This window comes from Rhyacophila brunnea, unplaced genomic scaffold, assembly GCF_057557595.1.
Source record: "Rhyacophila brunnea isolate RB1 unplaced genomic scaffold, BYU_Rbru_1.0 scaffold_7, whole genome shotgun sequence".
NCBI lineage: Eukaryota > Metazoa > Arthropoda > Insecta > Trichoptera > Rhyacophilidae > Rhyacophila > Rhyacophila brunnea.
The window spans coordinates 29,913,527-29,938,335 of record NW_028233339.1 but is presented as its reverse complement, the minus strand read 5'-3'; the positions used below and the strand labels follow the sequence as shown (position 1 = coordinate 29,938,335).

The 24,809-nt window shown below is 29.9% G+C and overlaps 1 protein-coding gene across 1 annotated transcript in view; it reads right to left on the bottom strand.

Moving 5' to 3' along the window:
• The window catches only part of mmd (disintegrin and metalloproteinase domain-containing protein mind-meld), a 572,581-nt gene that overhangs the window by 288,216 nt on the left and 259,556 nt on the right, over positions 1-24,809 (bottom strand). Inside the window, exon 2 of the mRNA XM_085957408.1 lies at positions 4,735-4,785. Within this exon, the coding sequence (XP_085813534.1) occupies positions 4,735-4,785 (51 nt within the window). The remainder of the gene's footprint in view (positions 1-4,734; positions 4,786-24,809) is intronic.

Sequence of the window (24,809 nt, the reverse complement as noted above, 5' to 3'; positions counted from 1 at the left end):
GCTGAAGCTTTTAAACTTTTTTCTTTTACTGTGATATTTACAACGCAGGCAAAGTTGCTAAGCATACGAAAGTTGTTGAGGTTTCAAAAATATGAACTTTTTATGTACACAATATACGACTTTTTAGATGACGTACCCATTAAGTTTGAAATAAAATTTCATGTCGTTTCATCTACCAAAAAACAACAGAATGCATACAAATGTTGATACTCTTATCATCGAAGATTTTATTGAAGAAAAAACTATGTTAAGTGAGCTTTACCGATTAAGTAACTGATACAATTCTTAGTCACGCTGATATAAAGGTGTCCTCTGTCCATACTCACCATGATCTTTTGTAAATTATAAATTAATGTATTAAGCATACCGTGTTTTAGCGGCATTAGAATCTCTTAAAATTTAAGTGTAATGGTTGATAATTCGATCGACCAGTTCATTAGTCAGACAACTCCAAAAAAAAATTAATTTGAGTTAAATATACAGTTTTGTGTAAAATTTTACACTCTATCTGGTTTGGTACTCAGATATCTCCAAAATGTCACCAAAAATGCTAATGCTGATAAACTTCTAAAGAATAATTTGAAATGTTGATATTGTTTGGTTCATTAAAAGAATATTTCTAAATGATTCTAAAAGTACCTTATCTTTAAACACCTGTTGATAAGATATATAAAATTCGGGAATAAATCAATAATATTTCATTTTTTGGTGACCATTAGAATATAGATTTTGCTATTATCTCAAAACTAGTTATTTGGAGTTGTCTGACTAATGAACTGGAAGATCGAATTATGTGCACTAATTGTTGATAGGGAAAAAAAGTTTCGATGAATAATATGCAAGATTTAAAAATGCAACATTCTTTACTAAACATACATAGTTTTGAATAACTCCAGAAATATATATTAGAAAAAAACGTAGTAAAAAAATTGCAGATGGGAAGTGTGTCTACTAGAGTCCAGGATTCTTAAATTGTTCCAAGTATATTGTAGAAAAGTAAAATTGTAGTAATAATAATTAAATATTATAAGTTAATGTAATATTTGATGTACAGGTTAATGTTTGTTTTTATTTTTATTTTAGGTAATGAAATTATTGTCTCTTAAAAATGAACGATAATTATTATCACAATTTAGTTAAGTTAGATAGTAAAATATTAAACAACTAATATTTTAAATACTATAAACTCATTCTGTCTTTTATGCAATGGGTCTTTTCTATGATAAAATAAAATAATATTCTGCTTATTGTTATATGAAAATCAACCTTATTATATAGGGTAGAAGAAAATGTGCCATTTAGGTTGATCCCTTAATGCCAGAAGGGACGATTCTTGGTAAGTATTTCTGCTTGTTTTGTAAATGGCAGGTGATTATTTCCATTAAAATGAATACATTGTATAATGAACACTGAACATATTTAGCATAATCTAATAGATTTTGTTTACGTACGTTATATTTCATTGAGTAACATTTTGTCATTAGAGTGGGTAAGTTGTTTTATTTATTATTATGCTATACGAAATAATATATAATTTCTTCGTGGCCATAAATAATACATTAAAATTTGTTTTATTTTAATAGATATTTATCACGTGATATTTAATTTATTAATAGTATGGATTAACATGCAATTACTGTGACCGGGTCTACATCGGAAAAATGAGCAGTCTGAAAATATTAGGAAAATAAACTTAGGTATAAGTGCACTCGCTCGGATGATGATTGATGTGGATTTAAATCCTGCTTGATCTATTCTTTTTAAAAAAAGATTTATTTTATTATCTTGTTTGTTAAAAATTTTGTTTTATCAACCATTTATCCGAGCTGTTATAACTCCCATTTTTTAAAGGTTCTCTTTCAAGATCGGTTCATGTGAAAAAAAATAAAGAAGTAAGATTCTACCAAATTAATGATCATAACTCCCGGTTTAAGGGTTTGGTTCCCTTCTTCTACAAAATCAATATTACCAAATTATCTACTTATTCCTGGTTACATAAATTAATACATTTTAATTTAAAAAAAACTCAAAATATAAATGGCTATACCTATATTATAAGATATCCTCATCAGTTGGAGCATACATATGAATACCACATTTTGTAGGTATTGAAATAAATTACACTAGTAAAATACTTTTGTATAATATTACATTCGGGTGTATAATGAAGTAATTTACTTTATTAGGAAAAAAATGTGTTCAAAATGAATAATAATTGTTGTTGATCAAAAATAATTGAACGATGGTACTCCATAATTATTATTAAGCGGGTTAAGTTCCGTTTAGGAGATCTCAAGATTCCAATTCCAATATAATAAGGGAGTTCTTAAGTGTCCAGAATTCAGTTTTTTTCTCTTCATATATTACATTAATGTGCATAACATACTATATTATACTTATTATCATACGTTTAATGATGGGCTCGATACCAATTGAATACTGAAATTAAATTATAGCTGGAAAATATTCCCGTTTTATTTAAACTGTTTGCTTTTTATACTGTTTAATAATAGCGTCGTATTTTTAAAAGACACTAAAAAGGAGTAAACGGCCGTTCCCAAAAAGCAAAGTCCACAATTATTTGGGTATTTGTGTTGGAAATTGTGACTGACCAAACAATGTTAGGTATTAAAATTGTTTCATTAGGGTATTCTTTTGTGTTTCTTGCACAATTGTTTTCTGAAAACTTAGTCCTACATAAGTAATGGTGGTTGATTTATTACAATCCAAAATAGAAATTCATACAGTGTGTATTGTTTCATAAAAAAGCGACTTTATTAAATAGAATCTTTTGTTATTATGAAAATACAGTGCGGTTATAGATATCAATTAAGTATAAAACAAAAATTAACTTTATTAAACTTGAGTCAAAATGAATTATTAATTATTACACATATAGGCTATAGACATCAAATCATAACATTGTAATATTATATATATATATATATATATATATATATATATGTGTGTGTGTGTATGTCTATATATAGGCAAAGCTTCAATTAAATGGGTACTTACTTTTTTTAATACGTACTGTCTTTGATCATTTGTGTTAATTACTTTCATTTTTAACACTATAATAGGCCACAATGCATACATTATCGTCAAGCTTCATCAAGCTTCAATATTGGGACCATACCTTAAATAAAATTTGATATAAATAAAAAGGATTTCAAGTTATACACATTCAACTCCATTTTTGTAGCTCTGGACAATACGTTTCACTGTAGATATTTTCTCTATTAAATTATAAATATATCTATATTTATATATATATATTATATAATATAGGTATTATAACGGGAGTACGCGCTATTTCTCTCTTTTTACTTTGGAAATCCGCGAACAAAAATATTTTCAGACTACCTACTATATATGTGCTAATGTTACTGAGTAGCATAAATAAATAAAAAATTAAATAATACCTAATCTTTTCTTGGCCGATTGAGAACGCCCTGTTTAAAACGAAACATGTTATAATATTTTTAAATTATGTGACATATTGTGTTACGTATAATAAATATTGCCTTTTTGAGTGATGTAGCGGCGTGACTTCGAAAAGAGACCCATAAATGGCGCTGCCCATTGACTGGATGCCGCAAGTGCTATATAGAGGGATTAAGATTTAACTCTATGTTAACTCCGTAATTTTTGTCTCTCATAGTCTTACAGCCCGTCAGCTTAGTCTGATTAGCTCTGACCCTTTTGATCATACAGGTCCTCTATTTTGAAACTAAACACTATCAAGATTCGTGTATAGTGATAAGTGTGGTTTCTAGTTATCAAATACGATACTTACCTGAACTGAACTGATTCTTTGACAAGTTCATCTGGTTATTTGGTCGAGCGTGTCATCATATCTTGTTAACCTATTTTCGTGTACCGTATGAATTATTCTCTGTGAACTCTGAATAGTTACTTAAACCGGAAGTGTTTCCATTTTTATAAATAAAAAACATACTACTTATTATAGTATATTTAAGTTCTAATAAGTATTTTAATTAACCCAGTAATTAAACCAGCATGATGCATTTATATTGAAATGAATTTATATTTTGTTTTAGGGTATTTAATATTGTACACTTATTTATAGTTGTGGCTGTATTGAATATCCAATGAAACATATTAGAACGAGAAGAAAATACTCATATATCACTAATAAATTAAACTGTGTGTATTTCAAAATATCCATTATAATTATTGTTAATATGTTGTAAAGTGTATAGTTTATAATTATTATCTAATACTATTATTAATTAAAATTAACATCCCACGATGGCCGCGCGGCTTAAGCGTTGGCTTATAGTGTCGTGGGTCCCTAGTTCGAATCCTGGATCTGGCAATTACACATATTATTTAAAAAATTGTGTATGAGTCAGAGTATGGACCTAATATGTTGAGCAAGTAGCTGACATCCACTTCTCGTAAAAAAAAAACAAAAATCTGTTAATACAAACCTCCACACTGTGGACGCCCATGTGATCCTATTAGGATCGGACACAAAAAAATATTAATTATTATCCTATGGCTTTTCCATTTTTATGAGCGATTGTGTGCCCTATTTGTCATGTCCGATAGGTTCAAAAAAAATGAATCCCCTGATCGTTCTTTTTTTGAAAATAAACGTGTGAAATTTGATAAATTTCCTTGGTTATTTTTGAAATTTTGTATTGTATGAATAGGTGTAAACAATAGATACCTTAGAAATATTATAAAATTGGCCTTGTAACTTACCGACTGGACTCTCTTCATTCCAAAAGGAGTCGTCGAGTGTGTAGTCGGCCTCTGCAACAAGCAGAAAATTTTATGAAACCAACTTACTACAGATAGGCAATGAAAACTATTTATAATCTAATGAATGGCGAATGAAAAAAATATTTTTGCGATTATGAAGTGTAATAATTATTACAAACTGATGAAAGATTATGAAACATTTATTGAAAGGAAATAATAAATCAAGATGAATGGAATTAAGTACTTACCTATTTAACAAGTATATTTTAAAAAAACATAATCGCTAGATTATTTTTCGATATAATGACTACTTTTTGTGATACTTATGTATAAAATATTAAAAAAATGAACTAGCGTAATTTAAGCTTAATTTAATATAGGATATTTAAAATATCTTACTCGGTGGTGAAGATTGTCGGTAGGCTGTGGAGATCCGATACAAATAGTTTACATTAAACTTTATCAGACATGCTTATTAAATTTGATCTCATTGAACTAATAATACAAATGCAGATATTGTTGGTTAGTTATTAAAATTCAAAAAACCCTGTCTGAGCCATGCCATAGTAAATAATCGACAAAATACTCTTATATCTATAAAATATTTAAAATTATGCCATTGGATCATAATAAATAATTTTAGATATTTTATATATTACTAGCTGAAGTACCCGGCTTCGCACAGGGTCGCTTCGTGGTTATATTTATCTCAGATATTTAAAAAATAATAAGAGGTAATTATTTTTTAATATTAAAATATCTGTGTAATACAATATGGCAATATGAAAATAATTCTAATAGAAGTAAAGGTCAAACAAAAGAACACTAAATGAAAATGGAATCCAAAATATGAAAACGTTATTAATTTTTAATATGTAGTAAAAAAAATCAAATTAGATGGAACAAACAAACAACAAACTTTGTATTTATATAATACTAATTTAGAAACCTTTGCAGGTGTGCGCAAAACATCTGATCTTCTAATGATTCAGAAATCTTCGTGGGCATGCGCACGACAACTCACTAAAGTTTCATTGCAATCTGATGAATGGTATAGGAACGCATACGAATGGAAGAAGAAGAAGATGGTTGTACTAATTCTTAAATTTTTGCGGGCGTGCGCACAACAACTGGTCAAAATTTCATCGCAATCGGTTGAATGGTATAATAACGAATACGAATAGAAGAAAATAGTTGTATCAATTCAGAAACCTTTGCGGGTGTGAGCACAACACTTGATCAAAATTTCATTACAATCGGATGAATGGTATAGGAACGCATAAAAATAGAAGAAGATAGAATAGAAGAAGAAGAAGAAGATAGTTGTACTATACTAATTCAGAAACCTTTGCGGGTGTTGGCACAATTACTGACGAAAATTTTGTTGCAATCGGATGAATGGAATAGAAACGCATACGAATAGAAGAAGAAGATGGTTGTACTAATTCAAAAACCTTTGCGGGTGTTACCACAACAACTGACGAAGATTTCATTGCAATCGAATGAATGGTATAGGAACCATACAAATAAAAGAAAACAGAATGAAGAAGAAGAAGAAAATAATAATTTTTATAATTCAGAAACCTTCGCGAGTGTGCATACAACCACTTACCAAAATTTCATCGCAATCGGATGAATGGTATAGGAACGCATACGGGACAGACAGACAAACAGACATTCATTTTTATATATAAAATATAGCCTATACTCTTCGCGCAAGTGCAAGCAATAAGTCAATAAGTATGGCAGCGCATAAAATACGAACAAACTTATATATTAGATAAGACTATTTTAATCTAGTATGGTTAGGTTAGGCAGGGTTTAATTTTTTTATAATTATTTTTTCTGTGTAATATTAATGTAAATCTCGAGTGTGCACTATATTTGCCGGATTTCCACAGTCTAGTTCCATCAATATGGTAAGACTAAGTATAGTTGATTTTTAAGAACCTTACCTAACCTAAACTAACAACAATATCTTGCAATTTGTATTATTAGTTCATTAACAAAAAAAGTTTGACTGATACTTCCGCAGCATACCTCGTCCACATTTCGCTAGTAAGGATTACTTCAAATGTATTAGAAAAAAAATCTTGAACCGAATCGAATTTGCTACACTACTCTGTAAAATTTTAAATATATGACGTACTCTGTAGGATTTCCAATGAAGGATACTTTAATCTTAAAGCATGCTTCACATATCCACATATCCAGTTTTGAATAAGAAATGATTAAATTGCGATAATTATTTTAGCTACCTACCGAATCACGTTGCAGAGAGTTTGTGAAGTAACCTTCTACTCGTACCTTAAATAAATTAAATTAGCATCCGATTTCACTAAGCTCATTTTAATGCGTAATCTTAAAATTAAATCATTATGAAAATGAAATTCGGTTATCATATAAACACAAAGCGAAATAATATCCACTGTACTTATTTATACTAAAACCCTTAATCCATCTAATCCGAGTGTATTATGTATATCCAGGCTATACAATTTGTCTGATACGAATTTTATCGTGAAAATAATACCCCAAGCAAGTGGTTCGGCATACTTGAAATTCATTAAATCCCTGACAGCGCATGACATATCGACGAAATATTAGTTGATTGTTTAGGCGGGCATTTGGGGAAGCCCCGGACGAAAGCGGGGGCTCTTTAACCGACGCATCGATCATCCCGGGCGTCTTCCCGCAAAATAAATTAAAGCCAAAATCTCGACTCCATTATCTCAAAGCAGTGAAATAGCTGTGGACAATAATTTCCCTGCTACCTCCACCTATCAAATTTAGATTGTATAAAAAGTTCTAACAAAGACGAATTGTATTATGGGAATTAATTTATTTATATTTAAGCGAAATCAGGAATAGTCCTGATTCACAGCTACTTTAATTCAGGGACATTTTGGGATCATGAATTTTTAATCAACACATTAGAGGATTAATTTTGATACCATTATTTTAAAGTAATACAATTAATAAAATTACTGCTTAATATATATTCTATCACCATCCGATTACTTACGTATTTATTTATGATTGATATAATATTATATACATAGCCATAACAAAAATAATACTTATTCTAAATATATCGGCACTAAAATATTATATCTCTAGTGCCATAATTACTATTCGGAAATATTTATGGCTAGTGCGACTTTATTTGGTATTTAATTAAATTGCTGCACTCATATTATTGTGTTTAATAATGAATAGAAAAATTTAAAAAAAAATATAATAATGACAGGAAAAAAAACATTTTTTTTTCACAGAATAATGCTGATAGTAGGTTAGAAATAGCATTATTGTCAAGTAAATCAACACTAAAATGAATTCATACTTAATATGTCAACAATATGCATTCATTAGTTTGAAGGTAAAAGTCATTATGTAACATTTTATAGTTCTGAGATAAGATGGTTTGAATATATATTTTGCAACAACAATTTGATTTTTAAATTAACGTTTACCCCTTTATTCGAATTAAACGTACAATAAACCAGAGGATATAAAGAAAATATTACTGTTAAAACATGTTTTGTCACAATATAATGAATTTTACCTGATTTTCCTGATCTAGGAAATTGATAATATTTTTATAGTTTGGCGAGGGTTTCTGCAATGTTTCTTTATTATTTTAGATGCTTTTTAAGAACTTAATAAATATCTATGAAGTGGCGCCTTTGTGTGTTATAAAAACTATTATAAAAATGTCATAAATGGTGATGATTAAATTTGCAGCAAATATTTTAAAATTACAGCTAGCTTTCTTTGGAAAAATATTCTATTCTAGACTAATCTAAAATTTGTTCACCAGAATAATATAAAGATAAAATTGCATATAATTAGTATTATTGTATTAATTTTAAAATAATTGGTAATTTATTTAAAAATGCTTTCATAATGGATTGAAGGATATGTATATATTATTGCCGCTTTTCAGAGTGGAACTGCTCGAACACCAAGTTCATGTTTTGAAAAACTCATAAATATGAAGCAAGAATAAGGAGTAGTTGAATTCAACATTTACAATTATTGAACATAATATGTTATTATATTATTATTAGTCGCTCATCTTAATTTTTTATATATTTTTTTATTCTGGTTTCCAAAGTATTTTTTTATCATGATATGTATAATTTTCATGAACTATACATAATATCAGCTACCTTTATCAGTCAAATAATTGTTTTGAATTAAAATTTATCAACCTTAGATTTTGAAGCTTATAGCTTCTACATGTAATTATTAATGAATTTAATAACTTTACATTAAATTAACATAAATAAGTAATGATTTAACATTTTATATGATTATTCTAATTACATACATAATAATATTTACATTTATTACATTAACATGCATTTTAAAAACCTAATTATAATAATAGCTTCAACTTTAATCTAGGTTTATTTACTAGCTACTATAATTTATTATGTGGCTTAATCTACGTTTTAAAAACTCCCAAATTTACTTTCTTATTCTTAGACCACAACCACTGACTTGTGAAATATAACGTAAAATATTAAATAATGGTGTAAAATATTGGTAAAAAATCGAAGATTTTTGATTATATTATGCATTTTATGTTTATTTGCAAAAATTGAAATCAATGTTGCCAATACAAAGAATATATATTTTTTAAAGTTAGTAAATATTCAATTAAACTTTAAAATTTGGAAATCGGTGTCAATTTTTTATACAAAACGTTTATATTAATTCTACTATAATATATTAGTTCGACGTCTTTTGTTTGTAGTTATTAAGCTGAATAAATACATAAATGTTTCTAATTGTTGGATAAAAAGTTTTATAAGTGAAATGAGTTATCTATTAAAAAAAATACGAATAATAATTTAAAAGAATCTCTTTGTGAATCGCTTAAAATTGAAATTAAAATTTATGTATCTGCTCACAAAAATAATTATTATTTCTGAATGGTTTGTAAAGAAAATGACTGACTCTGAGTTATTTTTTTAGCAAATTTAATTAAACAACAACATTAATTTTATTCAACGCCGAAAACAGCTTTCTGCAAGAAAATGAAAATGGTTTAAAGTGAATTTTATTCGTCGTGAATTTCTTTTTAAAAAATTGTACTCATCATTAATGCGTATCTTGATCTGAATAGAGGACCGTTCTATAATTTGCTCATTTAAATTAAATTGAATAAGATATACATACATACACACTCTCCAAGACGTTGTATAGTTTTTCGAAAGAAAATACGCTTCGATTTAATATTAACGTAATAATATTTTCTCTCTTCTGTATTATATTAATAGAGATCGATCATTTCCCAGGATATGAAAATTACAGTCTGCTGATATAAGATAAATTACATCGCAGGGGATTAATATTAAGCAATCTAATGTTTTTTTAATGCAACACTTGTATGTCTGATGTATTAAAAAAACATGGTTTGTAATATTTTTAATTGCATGTTATTATCATAAAGATTCTGAAATACTAATAGTATATAAATTACATTTTCTTTTTCATCAAAAAAGTTTTTTGACAACAAATGTGGAATTTGTTTATAATGCTATCAAAAGCCAGAATTGGTATTTTGTCTTACTGCTGAATGTGATATTAAAATTGTGTGCACAAAATTCAGCGTTACACAGAATGTTACCAGCCGAGTGGTCAAACGCTCTCTTCCGATCACCGAAGTAAAACACCATCGGGCGCGTACTTGGATGGGTGACCGTTTTTATTTTCGCAAGAAAAAATAAATTACACTCGAGTGGATTCAAACCACTGACCTTTCGGTTACCAGCCAAATGCGTTACTTTTGTGCCACGGCACACGACTGCCATAGCGACGATTTTTACTGTACCTGTAATAACTGCGAATTTACAACAGGGAATAGAGTTGTGAAATGAAGTTGGGTTATAGGTACCTACAACAATTTTGCCAAGGCGTTAGTTTGGATCCCACTTATGACAAATATTTTATATTAGTATTAATGTGTTTTATTTTATTATTAACTAGCTGACCCGGCAAACTTCGTACCGCCTCAGAATCAATAATCTTGTGTTAACTTATTAGCTGAATTAAATTCAGTTTTTTATTAAGTTAAAATGAATACTCAAAATGAATAAGTTCAATAAATGTGCAAAAATCAAATCAAAATGAAAAGTATTTTAATTATATTGAACTATACACACTGTACACATACGATGACCGCGTGGATTAAGCGCCGGTCTATAGTGTCGAGGGTCCCAGGTTCGAATCCTGGGTCTGGTAAGTTCACATATTGTAATTAATTTTCAATTCAATGATAACTACTGAGCCAACCTTCAGTCGTAAATTGTGCGGTGGCAAGCCAGGCAGATCCAATGAGTTTAATAATTCAGTTGGATAGTTGGTTGCTTCGTCTTCGTTTGTTACACAGTCGATAGATTTGAAGGAATGCAGTGGACCAACGATTTGATTTTGAATTGTGAAGTTTAAGTGATCCACATCTTTGTTCTTTACCGCAAGAATGCTCGTTCACTCAACCAATTGTCATGTTTGTGATTAGCAATGATGTTTGGTAACACTTTGTTGATGAGTTCGTCCTTAGTTAAATTTAGAAACATTCAGCGGAAACGAAATCAATCCGCTCGATTCATCGACAGGAACACGGCCGTTACCGATAGTCAGCAATTGCTTGGAGAAATCTTCGGCAGATGGATCGTTTAGCAATGCAACTCGCATATTTGTCATCAGCTGAAGTGTCTTCACAAATAGTACCACAGAGTCAATGATTTGGGGCAAGCATTTATTTATAAGCAAGCAGCGGTCGATCTTGGAATGACTGGTAGTGTTTGGCGAAAATCGCCAGATAGTAGAATCATTGCGCCTCCAAAACTTCTTGAGTCATTGCGCAGATCTTTCATAGTTCGATTGAGTACTTTCAATGCGCGTTTGTGCGCCTTGTGCATTCATCCCAGGTAAAGATTTTACTTGCTAACAAAACTTTGGCCATTGCTGAGTATTTCGCAATGTTGCATGTCGGTTTTTCAGTCGGCAATTTCAACGTTGAATGAGGCATTCGGCATCCTTCTAACAACGTGGTCGCTATCCCAGAAGAAGCAACTGCTACAGAATTTTCGGATCTCGCACGAACAGTAGCCAAAATCAATGACATGAGGAATGTCTTCCCAGTTCCATCGGGCGCGTCGAGGAAAAATAAGCCACCATTTCCATCATCAATTGCCTTTATTAACGTATCGTACACTTCCTTCTGGTGAGGGTTCAACAGTGGTACATTCGTTCGAACTGATTGGTTCAATGCATCTCGATCATATTCACGATCACGTTCCAATTCTCAATTAAAAGCGTCGTTCATTCCACGATGTGGCGTTGGCATTCCTAACTTGACTAAAAAACTGCCGCACATGAGGTAACACATGTATTCGATCAAAAGCAAAGCCTGGTTATGTATCTCCTCATTCACCTCGAGATCGGGATTCCCTGAACTGACACGAATTCGATGTAAAATGTCTTCTGACATGTCATCATTGTATTTGTTTTACAGTTCAGGTGGATTCGATGGGAAGCATGTCGAAATAATGATAGTAAATAAAGTGCGTATCTGACTTAGATATGCAGAAACAATTGCTTCAGCGATTGTTATATCGCAATGAGTATCGTTTTCAAGCAAATTGAGCTGTTGACATGAAGCACGAAATGTCGGGCACACCACACCATCGTCAGTTAGACATTTCGACTATCATTCTTTCTTTTGTTTGTTTATTTCTTGTTTATTGTTTCTGTCATGTATCAGAGATGGTATTGTATATGGATTTAAATTTTTTGTGATTTTCTTTTATTTTCGAATGCGCGAATGGTTCATTGTTCAAAATGTCAAAATGTATGAGAAAATTAATTTTATTCATAATTTTCTTTTCCGTAATTTTTTTCGATGTTTTAATAGTTATTCTGCTATTCGGGGCTGAGGCAAATCCAACAATGCAAAGATCGTAAAAATCAGTCCAGCCGTTCTCGAGTTATAAATGGTGTAACTAACCCGACTTTCTTTTATATATATTATTAATATATATTTCTTAAATTATTAATTTAGATTATATTTACGTTATTAAGTGAATACGTATTGTAATATGAAAAATAAAATTGCGAGTTGCCGTGGTGAACAATTTTCTTTCCTTTGTATTATAAAATATAACAAACACGGATATCCATATTTCTTAAATTATTAAGTCATTTATATTAATTGCATTTAATTATAAATATGTATTTTAATTCATCAAAACCTCCTTAGATTAAACAATTATGTTTACTGCTATAGATAAAAATGTCTTGCTAATGTATAAGTATTTTTTTAAATAAAAACGCACAAACTTTTTTGACTGTTTAATATGACTTGGATTTAGGGTTTAATTTTAAAAAGTAACGAACAATATCTACATCAATGGTAGGTAACCTTTAAGAGACTGGGTAAAAAATCAATTTTGGAAAAATTATTTGGTTTAGTGGGTAAATGCTGAGTACCTCCGCTACATGGAAGTACATTGGAATGTGGATATGTGTCTTCAATCGCTCTCAGACATATATATTTACCAATGTACTTCTGTAAAGCGGAGGTATACGGCATCAGGCTATTGATGCATTTTTGATTTTTTTACTACCTAATATCTCAATGATTAATATACGAGTACGTAAATGTGGATTTTTTCGAATGGAATTTTATATTGACATTTATTTAGTTTGTGTTAAATGTATGACTCAAAAAGTTGTCACTCAATTAATTTCGTCAACCAAAACTCAGAGATTATAAAACAAAGTGGAAATAATCAACTACAAGTTAAAATTAATTTAATATTCGAGGAAAACATATCAACAATTATTATTCTAAACAATCATTTACCAGTAGAAAAGATAAAAAATGTCTTTAAGAGACTATAAAAAGTGTACAGTTTGACAGTCAGTAAACAAAACTTAGTAAACTGAATAAAAATATAACGAATGTGAAATCACATGTAAACATAGACGACTTGGGGGAAAGTGCAATGATTAATAATCCACCTGTTAAATAATATTTTATGTCATAAACAACGTTTTTGTTTATCAAGCGTAACTGATTGATTTTAACGGTAGTTTCTTTGTGCTTATATTGGTTTTCCAATGTAGAGTAAATACACCCATGTCGGTTAACTGATTAATCGTTTTTACAGCAATATATAAAAAAAACCATTGCCATACTAATGGATATCAGTAATATTTTAGTATCTTTTGAAATATTTTTTTGAAAAATCTTGGTAAATTTTATAATACATTACACAGATCATTCTTGTATTTTCGGTAACTAAACAAAGCATAAGTATTTTGTATATTCTTGTTATATTTTACGGTACCTATGACGTTTGACGTTTAATCAGTTTTTGAAAATATAAGACTCTTATTATGTATGCGGTGAATTCCGATGCTAATGAGATCATAATATGGGCCTCCACAGAGTGGAGGTTTGTATTATAATTTTTTTTTACGAGAAATGGATGTTAGCCATTTGTGGAGCCAATTAGGTACATAATCTGATTCAAACATAAATTGAAAAACAATATTGTATTTTCCAGACACAAGATTCGAACCTGGGACCCACTACGTTATAAGCAGCCGCTTTAGCCGCTCGACCATCGTAAGCCATCGTGCGGGAAATACCAAGTGATATATACTATCATAAAAGTCCAGTCAATTAAATAGTTTTTTTTTAATCTTAGATACCTATCAATGTCTTATAATATATTTTAAAATACAACAATTAATTGAAATAGCGTTTACAAAATTTTATTGACAAAAACTCGTTCCAAACCTACCCAAAGGAATCTTTAAAGCAAATAAAGTACTCCTAAGGGTCCACTATCTTTATTTTCGGCCTGCAGTAACTTTTCTAATCTCACAAGAGTCGTTTGGCATACCGACAACTTTTCAATAACAAATTATGACAGCCGCCATGAGTAATTGTATGCCGGATATAGAGATGCAGAGCGAATGTGACGTCAAAGAGTTCCCTACGCTTTATGTAGCGTGTGAAATGGATTTAAAAGTTTTCAGATAAAACCAGATAGAAAACATGGTGAACGAAAAGTGTATTATGATTAATGCCAACCTATTGGTGCTCACTTATTCTTGAAATTGGAAAAAAAAGAAAAGTAGACCAAATAGACATTAAGTAGATCAGAACCAATATAAAACACATATTTATTTTATTTTATTTAACGTGTCTACAGTATAATATTTTTGTAGCTCTAATATTATTTTCAGCATAAAAAAATATATTGAAAATAACGAACAAAAAAAAAAATAACTTAAGAATAAAGTTAATATTTGTACGAAAAACTTTTTACATATTTGATTTAAACTGAGTATTTCAATCTATAATACTAATAATAGTATATTAATCAAAATAAGCATTGTTTGTTTGTATAAATTAATTTAAACTTGAAATATTTTGAATTAAACTTTAGGCAGGTAAGTAAGTACTTACCGAAAGCTTTTATTGTATTATTATAAATGACGTATATATATGCATGAAACCCGACATATTATATGAATTAACTTATTATAAGAAAACGATTAATTATTACTGATATTATAATACAAAAAATAAGTAGGCATGATTTTGCGTTGGGAAAGTTCTATATTATACTTGCAAAGATTTACTTACAGCATACTGTTCGGCATGATACTGTGCTTATACTTATAATAAAAATATTTTCGTGGGAAACTAGTATGCGAGTCGCTACTGGCGAGCACAAAGGCAAATGATGGATGTTTGTTTCCATAGAACAACGCGGCTAATGAGGCCTGCGCGGATCGAAGGAACAGCCGAGATGCCGCCTGATGATGACGAAGCACATCCAAATCGGCGGTGGAGTGAGGACAGGCTCCCACATGTAGGGTTTCCGCCCCTAATCCTGTTTCCGCAGGGCTCCGGAGCTCACGTTATCCAAACATTACCGCTCCTCTGTGTGCGCCGCGAGAGAGATTGTCAAACAGAAAACCGCAATTATTATTAGCAAACTAACTTTTAATAGTACAAAATTTAATATTTTAATGTTGGCTATTAATTATAAATACGTACCAGGCATATTTATATTTAATTAAATATACGATAAAGCTATGTTAATGTCATCCAATATTATTCACTTGTTCATTCAGTATCATATTATAAAATATAAACATCCCTTCTTTTGTAACTATAGTTTTTTCTAAAAATAAAATAGTCGGTTATGTGATTTTTCTTTTGAATAGATTAAGTATTGTAAATGTCAAAATGAACAAATACTATATAATATAATAAAAAGAATCCTTGTTCTAGATTTAATTAATCTTTACTAAACTCATAAGTATCATCACATTATTAACGATAAATGAAGTAGGGAGTAAGATCATGGTAATACGCGCGTTACCATAATCTTACTCCCTACTTTATTTATCGTTTGTCAATTTATGGCTACGGCTGTATGTTGTAGCTTAGCCACTGGAAAATGCCAATAGAAATGGCGTATTTCAAAAAAATATTACCTTATTTTTAGGTCAATAATTATTATAAAGCAAACATTATTCGTAGAATGTTTATCACATTTGTATGGTCAAAAACATAGCTTATAATCAATATCTTTAGAATTATCTTTAAATGTGTAAATCTTGCCCATTTTTTGAATAATAAAATGCCGAATTCTTGTCAAATTTGGGATCACAGAGATTATCAATATAATTTTTTATTGTAAATATTTCCCTATAATAATGTCAATATAAATTTTACTAATGGTTTTATAAATGCTTTTAAAAATTAATAAATATAAAAAATCTTAACACCACTTCACATGGACGTACTGAATTATGACTATATTCTAAAACATTAGAGCGAGAGGTTTAAAAGAATACTATTTTATGTAATAAAAATACTTTATGCAGTCATCTAATGTTTAAAATAAATATAAAAGATAATAAGGCTTCAAAATTATGTAAATAGAATATCTACAACGTTTAAGAAATGTCCAGGATCATGTTTTGAAAATAGCATAAAAGCTCCATTTTGACGTACGCTGAGCATGTGGGCCGTTAAAGCCCATTTTCAATCAAATTCGATTTATGTAGTGGTGTCAAAACACCACACAAATAATACCGTGGTATAACATAGAAGAATATTCATATTATGTTGTATGTTGTGTATTTATATTGTAGATATCTATGTTTCTGATAATAATCATTATTTACAATTTTTCTTGCCCAAATACGTCGATAGGAAAATCAGCGTCCCTTTGAACCCGAACGCGGGTAATATCAAAGTTCAGACATTAATATAAAAAAAATGCTTGGCAAACTCTGTATATTATGGCGTACCTATACCGCTTTCGGTGTGGGATGATATCTTTCCCTGGCACAATGGACTCCAGCGTGTTTTTAGAACAAACGAGCATCCATCGATTCCATTGTGAGAAGATGTTGAACGATCTACTTACGAGATTGCGTAATAATTGCGAGGCTTTATTTCGACAAAGGATAGGGTGTGCGTATTTTCAAAGGCAAGTTTTCACACGTGGCTATGTGATAAATCATCAAAAATATATTTTTTAACTCGTTACGAAAATAATAACTTCACGTGGTTTTATACAAAAACACTATTTAATTTTTGCTTAAGGCTCTTCAGCTGATGTACGGTCTAAAAATATCGTGACTACGCGACGCGCAAATTCTGCAAACGACGCGTGACGAACAAAACCTAATTTTTCATAAAAATTCAACATGCGTCCATTTAATGTTATGTTTATTGTTATTTAAGTAATAATAATAATAAATATTCATTGACATGTTTTGTTTTTCGAGTAAATACGTACCATTTTTTAGTCATGTTTACACGATTTAAGAATTAATTCCTCCGACGCCATCACAAAACAAATTGACGTGCTCACAGATCGACTATCGCTCTCCATCTGGCAATGCATGCAAAATTACGTCCCACCTATCGCTTAAAATTATTTTCCGTTTCACTGAAATATGCTCTTAAGACGTAGCGTTTAGTCAACAAAGTGGCGAATGAAATTAAAATTATTTTAACTTTAGAATTACCGATTTCCACGTTACTTTTATATCATTATGACAAGCAATTTTGGCTATTAGTAAATATTAATCGTCACATATACACTAATGTGGTGGTTTTTAGCAAACGTCTCCACATCTTCTGCCAAAAACTCCCTTCGATGAATTAGCCTCTGCGATATGGTTTTTTCTACACAGTCCAACCCTCTCAGTCTAAGATAATGCGTTAACACATTGACTGCTGACTAGATAATTACTTTTTAATTACCACATTTAAATAAAATGCTAATTATATCAAATGGTCACCTTAATCGTTAAGTATATTAGCCCTGAGAATTAGTTTTGAATTATTATATTTTGTGTACTGTAGGGGTAATATGTAATATTATTATAACTGACACCGCAATTGAATTGTGTTCATCAATATACAGTATTTTAAAGTCATTAATAATGTCAAACATCCTATTTAATTATGATAAAAAATTCTCCATTATCCCTAATTATTATAACCTACGTTTTTTTTTAAGTATGTATGTTGCAGTTGTAAGATAAATGATCAAAAATCGTAGGTATTGTGTCTTGAAGTCGTATTTATTTTGTTTGAATAATATGAACAAATTTAATATCACGTTTAAATGGTTTGCCATCCTATGTGCATTTTATGACGTATTTCAAAGCCTTCAAACATTCTGTTCATGTATGCAGAAATATCGAATTTAAGTATTTTTCACCAGCAAATATCTTTTCATCTATTTATTTGTGGTGAAATCTGCTTGTATAATATTATAAACAATAAAAACGTATTTAAATGGGTTTTTTACCAGTAGGTATGCATATGCTTCAAATGGTAGGTAATATGAATACTTTTACGAGAGCAAGAATTGCATTATTTTATTTATATTTACAATTATTTATGAAACATTATTTTTACACTTTAATCAATAAGAAAAAAAATGATAGGATACTCTCATAATAATTTGACAGATACATAGAGTCCAGTACTAGCATATCGAGTATTATATAAAGTATTAAACGACGTTACAAATTTATTAATTTGTGATAGATTGACGGAAAGGTGAAGCAGTGATAGTGTCTAAATATGATTTTAATTAAAATAGTTTGCATTGCAGGAACTAGTCGACATCCAAGAAAGTTAGTATTTGTTTGAAAGTATATTAAAAGGGATTGTTATTGCTGGTATAATATAACATACTAATCAATTATAATTTAAAACCAATTTCTATCAAATACTTGCAGTCGACAATAATAAACTGATAAACACTTTTCTATGAGAATATCGTGTTTGCAAAGTCGTTATACTTATTACTTCTTCAATTGCGCTGCTAATTTGTTACGCCCAAAAGCTCAGAGTTAATTACTAAATCAGCAAACTGTATGCACGCGAGCTCATACAAGTTGACCTGCCTTTCGTTTGATGTAGTATAACAAAGCCGTGTGGCAAAAGCTCGGTTGGTGCATGGCCACTGATGTATAATTAATCTCTATTTCATATTCCTGGCCTAGTTTGGTTTGTCATAGAAACGTGGTAGGGAATGTTGCACTGCAATTTATAATAAAACACATATACCATGCGTAAATTTTATGCTCAGTTGAATAAATAAAGCAATTCACTTTTATGCAATATATTTATATGGTAATGCATAATACCTACTTGTCAAATAAAATGATAACTGCTTGTCATGAGAATATTCACTAGTATTTAAAATACCAACAATATTACTAAAGCTAACTATTGGATAAATGAGAATAATATGTAGTTAAAAAAGTATTGAGTACAGATGAAAAAATATGTAGAAAGTTTCTATGCCTTCAGCGAGTTTTCTTGCTCTATGAGACGTGATATATAGGCCGCACATTCAAATTTTGCGAGTTATCTCGTCCGACTTTAAATTCAAATTACTAGCCACTGTCGATTGATTTGCATAATATAAAAAAAATAAACACACAGTGACATCTGTATAATTATAAAATACTAAGCCACAAATTTTCGGTATTACAGCGATTTTAGTAAAAGCTTCACTCCACATTCAGCGTGTGTCGTTAAAAATCTGCGGCCTATCAGATACTGCCATAGTAATGTCGTGAGGCATAGAAAAAGGCTACATAAAAAAAATAAAAATGGAGGTACCCAATTTTCCGTGCAATTAAGATCACCAAATAAAATATTTTTACCGTAAGAATAATCGTTTTATTTTAAACGCATAATGAGACTTATTTGGAACAATATTCTATATTTGAATTGTGAAATCAGAGAAGTTAACATTTTCTAAAATGGAATAGCACCGTAATGATGTTAATTAGTAGGTTTACGTATACATTTAAAAATGTCCTTAGCTGAAGAAATCTCCAATAAAAATAAAATGTTAACGTAATATTAGTATAAAAACAGCAGATTTTTGGTAAGAGTTTTTGTAGGAAAAAATATGAAATATTATGATGTTATTCGTGAAATATTCATTGCGTGAAACATAATCCGCGGAAAATTTTGTTTTTACATCAAAATGATGCTGTGGGGCAATATGAAAAGGAAAACATTACCGGAATATTCGAGAACACATTAGCATATGGGAAAATGTTTTTTCACTCTGGTAACCTATAGCTAGGGATGTGAAATCTTTCAAACTTAACTCTTGTCTATAAGAATTATCCGGTTATCTCTATTACATTTTTAAAATTTAAAAAGTATGCCTCTACAAATAAAATATTATTAATTATATGTAAAATATAATAAAAAAACCTGCAAATTTAAATAGATATAATATAGTATAGACGTAAAAAGGTTCCATTTATAAGATCTGAAAGTACATAAATATAATTCGTGCTATATATGCTTGTATGATACATATTCAAATTCAAAACAGTGAACCGTTAAAATTCATTTACTTAAAATTCATCCTACTAGATAAAGCTTACATGGTGGTTATTATAAATTAAAATTAATGTGATGTATTTAGAATCAAAAAATAATAAATGGAAAATATATTTTCCGTCACTGTGACGATGTATTGTTCGTTTAGTTATATAGTCAAACTGAGTTATACCCATAGCTTATTAATTTAAAATAACAAATATTAAATATTATTTATCTAATTTGCACTAAAGACATCGTTAATTGATGTGGCTTTACATGTCTTAAAAAGGTGCCATCTGCTTAACACCTAAACATAGAAATCAGAATAAAAATGGCAAGGTTCTGTATGTAATGTACTACTCTTGACTACCGTACAGCTGACTGTCCCTAACTATTTAAATAATAAAGAAATTTTTGGAATATGGGCCTATTTACTCATCTCCAAGCTGGAAAGACAATTTTACGAATATCAAGGTGATTTCAATAAAAAATCAAAGTAAGTAGGTTAAAACCAGAGAGCTAGTATACTTTGGCATGCTTTCAGTATGCAATATCCTTCTAATAACAATATCCTTGCATAAGAAGAGAAATTGATGACTGGTGAAAAACACTTAATTTCTGTTCAAAACAGGATAAAAAAGACAATGATTTATTTTTCGCAACTGCGTATTATAGGTTTTTGACTATTTTCAATGTGATTATAATATTAATTTAATATACTTACGTATACAAGCTATTATTATAGAGATTCTAAATTCACTATTGTTCCATATGAAATATCATTAAGTAAGGTACTGACTATCGTAGAAATAACAAAAATATTATAATCGAACCCTTAAGTAATTAGACCAGTCGATTAGTGAATTACATTGAACATTGATGTGAACAGTTAAAAGTATCAAGGTAGGTATTCAATACTCGGAGAGGCATCTCTATCAGCCATAACAGGCTCTAGGGCCGATTGTATGGGGCGAACCGGCTGGCACCATCTGCAAAAGATGTGTTTTTATTTCAACAGCATCCGTGTTTCCAATAGGCGTAGGCATCATGAATCATCCAGTGGACCATTAAATGTGATCGATGACTCGTTTGAATCATACGCTTTATTTTATCCATGCAAAAAAATTCTTGAAGGATTTATCCATTTTGTACGCTTTTGCAATATCCATTTGGTAATATTGCTATTTTTGTGATGCCGTATCAATATGTCAACAATGATGTCTTACGTATAAAAATGTATTACCATCATACTCATTGCAATTTGGATAATTATTGTTTATGGTTATATTCAATGACATTATTAATGGACGACGCACTCAATACAGTAGCTAGCAAGTAAATTCGCGCATTCGCGTGTATAGGTAGACGTCACGCAATTTCCATTATGCGATATCACGCATCGGTAATTTATAGCAATATGACCTTTATTGTAATGGCGTTAGAGCAGTGTTTCTAATGTAAATGTTCATTTGAGCGAACCCGTATGAACCGAACCATTTGGCAGACCCAACAAAAAGCATCAGGAATTTATAGCAATATCACATTTATTGTAATGGCGTTAGAACAGATTATGCCATTCGGCAGACCCGACAATAAAGTGAGTATCATTTTCTTTTCCGGATGATTCGTCTATGTTAATGTCATTGGTGATATTACATTACATTTACAAAACAAAACACCTATAATAGGTACATGTTTTTAAATACCGTGTGGTAGTAGGAGTAATTTATTATCATGAACTGCATTTATATAAAATTATTTTATTTGACAGCCATAATATTATTAAAGAATTATAAACGAGAAAAGTAAATTAGAATGACCTAATACTAAAGATATCCAAAAATTAATATAATATATAGGTGATTATATATTGGTTACATACTTGGCAAGCATATAATCAAATTGTTTACCTATAATTTTGCCGACCATAAGATTCCAAAAGTAATTATTTTATTTGTCGTGTCTTATATTGTATAAAATTTGGATTTTTTTGGCAAACACATAATTTGATATTATTTTAAAATTAAAATAAATTTCTCTTGATTATTTTGGTTACAATTCTTTATACGACAGCTACTTACTCAAGTATGCCCTAACTCTTTGTTATCCAGACTATTGTAAACTAACTCCAATCATGATATATTATTTGGATAGAATATTGAACTTTTATTTATTAAAAACTAACTCATCCTGCCATTCAATACGATAATACTAGCTAAGTATAACAAGTATGTCAATATTCACATATATGATATTATGTGCTAAGTTGGATTAATATATAAATAATTGGCCATTGATTATTTGTTACAAATACCCGATTTAGTGAGCGGACACGGTAGCCCTCGGTAATTGAAGTAATCGCGAAGAGACACGCGGTTGGGATATAATAAAATATGTTCTGGGGAGGGTAGGATGATTCGGTGCAGGGACAACTGGGTGCCATGCAATCGAATGAAATTCGAAAATAAATAGACGTTCGTGAATTATAGGTACTATTAAAATATGTATTTAATATTATTTATATTTAAAATATTATATAATTATTTTATACTTGGTGAGAATTTAAATATGCACACGTAAATAATGATTTAATTGTGCATATATTTAAGTTCCAATAAAAAGAAGATTCTTTTATTTTTATATAAAGCCTCAGGCATGATAAGAATTCTCAGTCCGAAATAACAAACATTATGTTAAAGGGAAACTGAACGAAAACTACTAAGTAGTAGATATAAACTGATTAAAATTCCTCATCTACTTTCTTTATAAACGAACGTATTTTTATTTCATTCAACTGTGCGGTGCCCAATTGTCCTGGCGCCCAATTGACCCATTCCCTTTTGGGGATTGCGACACCTTGTGGCATAACCTCGAGGGTTTTGTCGCCGTGGTCGGCCGTTCCTCTCCCTGTACCTAGTGGTGCTAAAAAGCGGTCTACGCGCTGAAGGTGGCATGGTGGAAGGCGTAAAAGCTGGTGGTGGATCAAGGGAAGTGATGCAAACTTATGATTACCCTATCCTCCAATGATGGGGCAAGACAGGGTTAAGTAAGTAATTTGGACTAATAAATTAACTATAATAAATTTAGTGGACGTACTTGACAACGAAGAGTTAAGGACTAAAATTACAAGATAAAAAAAACTCTGTATACACAACGTTTTTAAATTTTCTGTTGAATCATATTAACTTGACTTGACTAGGTTAAACGATAAAAAAATGTGCTTGATAGAAATAATACTGAAATGTCATTTTGACATAAATAATAAATATTTTGATATAAATAATTTAGTTGCTAGGACCCCAGACCCCTAGCAAACAATAATAGTGGATTGGATTACGGATTTTTTCCAAAATAACTTTTCATACAAAACATAATTAACTGAAAATGAATTCAATTTTACTTAAAGATGGCTAAAAGTATTAAAAGATTGCATTGTCATCGTGTTTTAATACATTCTAAAAGTTTAAAATTTCTAGATAAACAGATAAACAACCACCGGACAAATAAGAATACGACCTAATAAAAACGTTGTTTTACGTTGAACTGAGCCCAGCTGATTGACGTTGATGATGTTAATATATGTAATTAAATAATCTTTATAAACATGTCATATAATATATTGTTAGTTTACAGAATTTCGATATGAATATCTAATATAAAACAAGGGTTTACTATGTCACAAAGTGACTCTGCACAGCACTATAATGTCAATTTGATTGATTAACGATAGACATGTAGTGTTTTTTCCAGGAAGCTATACATTTACATTTCTCCTTACATTGTCGTATTCTCTCCTCGCACATATCAAGCGAAGATAATAACTTATTTTCCGTTAACAACGATTCGCAAGAACCAAATTTGACATTTATGTTCATGTTCCTTAATAACAATAATTAATTTTTGATGAGTTGACACGAATCTTGTATGTAAAAATGACATTAGAGCCAAATATTGTTTGAAAATAAACTATGTTTACATGCAGTAATTTTTTGGTGTAAATCATTAGTACCTATTTCAAAAATATAGGTATGTGCCTAATGTTATTTATAATTAAATCTTAATTATTCAAAAATCGTACCACGACAATGGTCTTATTTTCATTTTTAAATGAAAAAGTTATACTTTATACTAAAAATAATATAGTCTCTAA